General features: G+C 29.8%; 1 protein-coding gene across 1 annotated transcript in view; it reads left to right on the top strand.

Annotated features, from left to right (window-relative positions):
* Positions 1-925, top strand: part of HELRODRAFT_193571 (hypothetical protein) — a gene marked incomplete at both ends in the record, with an annotated part of 2,670 nt that extends 1,745 nt beyond the window's left edge. Inside the window, 2 exons of the mRNA XM_009028287.1 lie at positions 109-522; positions 653-925. Of these exons, the coding sequence (XP_009026535.1) occupies positions 109-522; positions 653-925 (687 nt within the window). The remainder of the gene's footprint in view (positions 1-108; positions 523-652) is intronic.
* Between the last annotated feature and the right edge of the window lie 2,531 nt (positions 926-3,456).

The raw sequence follows: 3,456 nt of genomic DNA, 5'->3' as shown, positions 1-3,456 counted from the left end.
CATTATATTTTTAAATAGTAATAACGATGATATAATAATAATTGTAATGATATGACATGAGAGGTGTTGCAATAAATATTTAGTATTTCGTTTTTTAAATCCTGTCAGATTGCAAAAAGTCAACGAGATGGCAGCTTGAAGTCTCTGAGTTTGCAACAATACCAGCAACAACATCAACAACGACAACGACATCAGCCGGAAGATAACAGTGCCGGCATGGTAGAACTAGACGGCCCCAGTGATAATATGAGTTACCAACAGACAACAAACCAGACAACCAACATTATCAACATCACTAACATCAGCAAGTCATTCACAAGCTACAACAACATCTGCAAACCCAATCTCGCAACCATATCATTTGATGGCAGCAAAAACGACAACATCAACAAGGACAATTATAGCGACAACAACAACAGTTGTAACGATACTATCAGTGTATATAATAAGGTTAAAGAATACAACAGAATAAATGGCTCCAAGTTGTGCTACTCTGTTGTTGATCCTTACATTAGAGCCATGGTGTGTATTTTTCTTACTTACTCTTCTTAATGCAACTTAATTATAATAATCGTTGTTGTGTTGTTGTTCTACGCTTGTTGGCATGTTCGTGTTTGGCTTTATTTCATACTTTTCAAAAAACTTCCTACAGACTGCCCCCTCGAGACCGGTGAAAAGTTCGAAGTTGTCACCATCATCTCCATCCTCCTTCCTATCAACTTCATCGTCATCACATCGTACTGCTGTCTTCAAAGGTGGCAACCACACCACCAGCAACCACATCAGCAGTAACAACAACGTCGGTGGTTATGATAACGCACCTGATGATGATGATGATGATGATCATTACGAGGAGATGCACGTGCTGAAGAAGAGGAAGAGGTGCCACACATTCGCTGGCAACTCTGTCAGACTTGTATCTTGATGATGATGATGAGGAGGAGGATGAGGAGGAGGGGAAGGATGATGATAATGATGATGATGGTGATAGTGATAAATATGATGATAGCAAAAATGATGATATTGGTGGTAACAGATATGAGGTAGATTATCACCATAGCGATAAGGGTGTGTGTTTTTTATAAAATTGGTGATGACGAAGCTGATGATGATGAAGAAGATGATGATGATGAGGAAGATGAGGCCAATGTATATTTATTAACTTGTACATAGTAAAATAACATAAAAGTACAACTTAATGACTATCAGATGTGTAAGAAGCAAGGAGTTAAAAAAATATTGTCATTAATAAATTATATAAATAATTAAATATAAATGATAATAATAATAACAATATTATTATTGTTAAATATTTTTTTTATAATTATTCCTCATTATTACCTGCACCAAACATCCACCTAGCTATCGATGATTAAATTAAGATTGTGATGTTTATTTAATAAGTCGTAACTATTATAATATAGTTTATATGATAAGTGACTAGATGATAGTTTACTAATAAGCAATTAGATGACGATTTATTAATTGGTTCGTTGTTTGATTGATTGATTGATTGATTGATTGATTGATTGATTGATTGATTGATTGATTGATTGATTGATTGATTGATTGATTGATTGATTGATTGATTGTACGGTCGGTCGGTTGGTTGGTTGACAGTTTTAACTGGACAACGATTGGTCATTTAACTTTAACACAGTTAATTGATCAAACAGTTAATTAATTAATTAGCTACAATACGCGTTCTTGTTTTTTGGTTTTTTTTCTTCAAATGTATTATTAAGAGAGCACGAGACTGTCGCAACTAACATACCTTCATTGATTTAATTTTCTTCTTTCATTCAACAATCTTCTTTTAAATGTAATCTTTGGATTCTATTGTTCGCGTTTGGGATGATTCTGTATGATGGTGACGATGGTGGTGACGGTGATGCCAGTAATGGATGAATAATTTTAACAATTTTTTGGACAACTTGTTTTGTGGCAAAAGTTCTTTCAAAATTTTCAAAACTTTGTCATTAATAATTATTATTATTGTTATTATTATATTATTTTTATTGTTACTGTCCAGTTGTTTGTACCATATTATGCCATTATTTTGTTCGTGCTGTTAGAATTATCGTCGTTACTGGTCCATTGAAATTATTATCTGTTTGTCTGTCTGTTTGTCTGTTTGTTTGTTTGTCTGTTTGTTTATTATTATTTCATTGTATCATTTTCATTAATATTTTGTTGATTTATTTTAATTGTTACTCCTATGTTGCATATTAGTGTTATTATTACTATTATTTTCATATTATTATTATTATTTTGGTCATTGTTACTATAATCGTCATAATTATTGAATTATTATATTTTTTACCTTTTAATCTATATATATATACATACATATATATATATATATATATATTTATATACTTATATATATATATATATTTCTATAGTTACTCTTAGTATTGAAGACAGACCTGCTAATGATAATAATTATCTAACCATGTGTTTCTAAGCCTACATTCACATTTTCAAGAAAATTATGTCTGCTGTATTAATTATATTAATAATTATCATAATAGACATAATTATAATTGTAATTGGAAATGATTGATAATCAGAAGCAATTATTTATATTGTATGTATAGTAACTCATTGCTGTGCTATAAAAAAATCGTCTTTAGTAGTACATACATTAATTTTTTAGCATTGTTATTAGCATTTATTATAATAATAATAATTATTATTTTTATTATATATATTATTGTAGTTATTATAAGATCTAATAATAATTAATTTTATTATTATCGTTAACAATATCAATCAACTTATTAATACTTACTTGATAACTTGATAATGACGTATTGGGCATTCGTAGATCTTTTTTGGATATTATTCTATACTTTATTACTTTTAAATTATATGTATGTATATATATATATATATGTGTGTGTGTGTGTGTGTGTGTGTGTGCGTGCGTGCGTGCGTGTTTGTGTCTTTTTAAATCTTTATTAATACATATATTTTGATGTGCAGTGGCGGATCTGGGGGGGCTCTGAGCAGTTTTTTAATAAAAGCCAGAAAAAGGATCATTTTATGTATAAAATCGAACAAAAAAAAATGTCGTCGCCACACTATCACATATCTTGGTTTTCCCGTCAAAATTTTGCCCCCTCGTCAAAATTAGAACCTTCTTAAAATTTTGGCCCCCCCTCGTTAAAGTTATCTAGATTCGCCATAAAATATTAATACTGGGCATAAAATTTTATGTAATACAATAATTGGACTAATTACGGATTGAATGTTTTAATTTAAATAACATTTGTTGCGAAATTAAACATTGGGGATCACTTAGCACAAGGCAATTTTATATATATATATATATATATATATATATATATATATATATATACACACACACACAATTGGTTCAGACTGTCGCATATGCAATTATTAAGAAATATAACCGCATTGTTGAGTTTTCCAATTTTTCGAACAATTATT

Source organism: Helobdella robusta, assembly GCF_000326865.2.
Source record: "Helobdella robusta unplaced genomic scaffold HELROscaffold_54, whole genome shotgun sequence".
Taxonomy (NCBI): Eukaryota; Metazoa; Annelida; class Clitellata; order Rhynchobdellida; family Glossiphoniidae; genus Helobdella; species Helobdella robusta.
The sequence above is the reverse complement of the archived record's forward strand: the minus strand, read 5'-3'. Positions and strand labels throughout refer to the sequence as shown.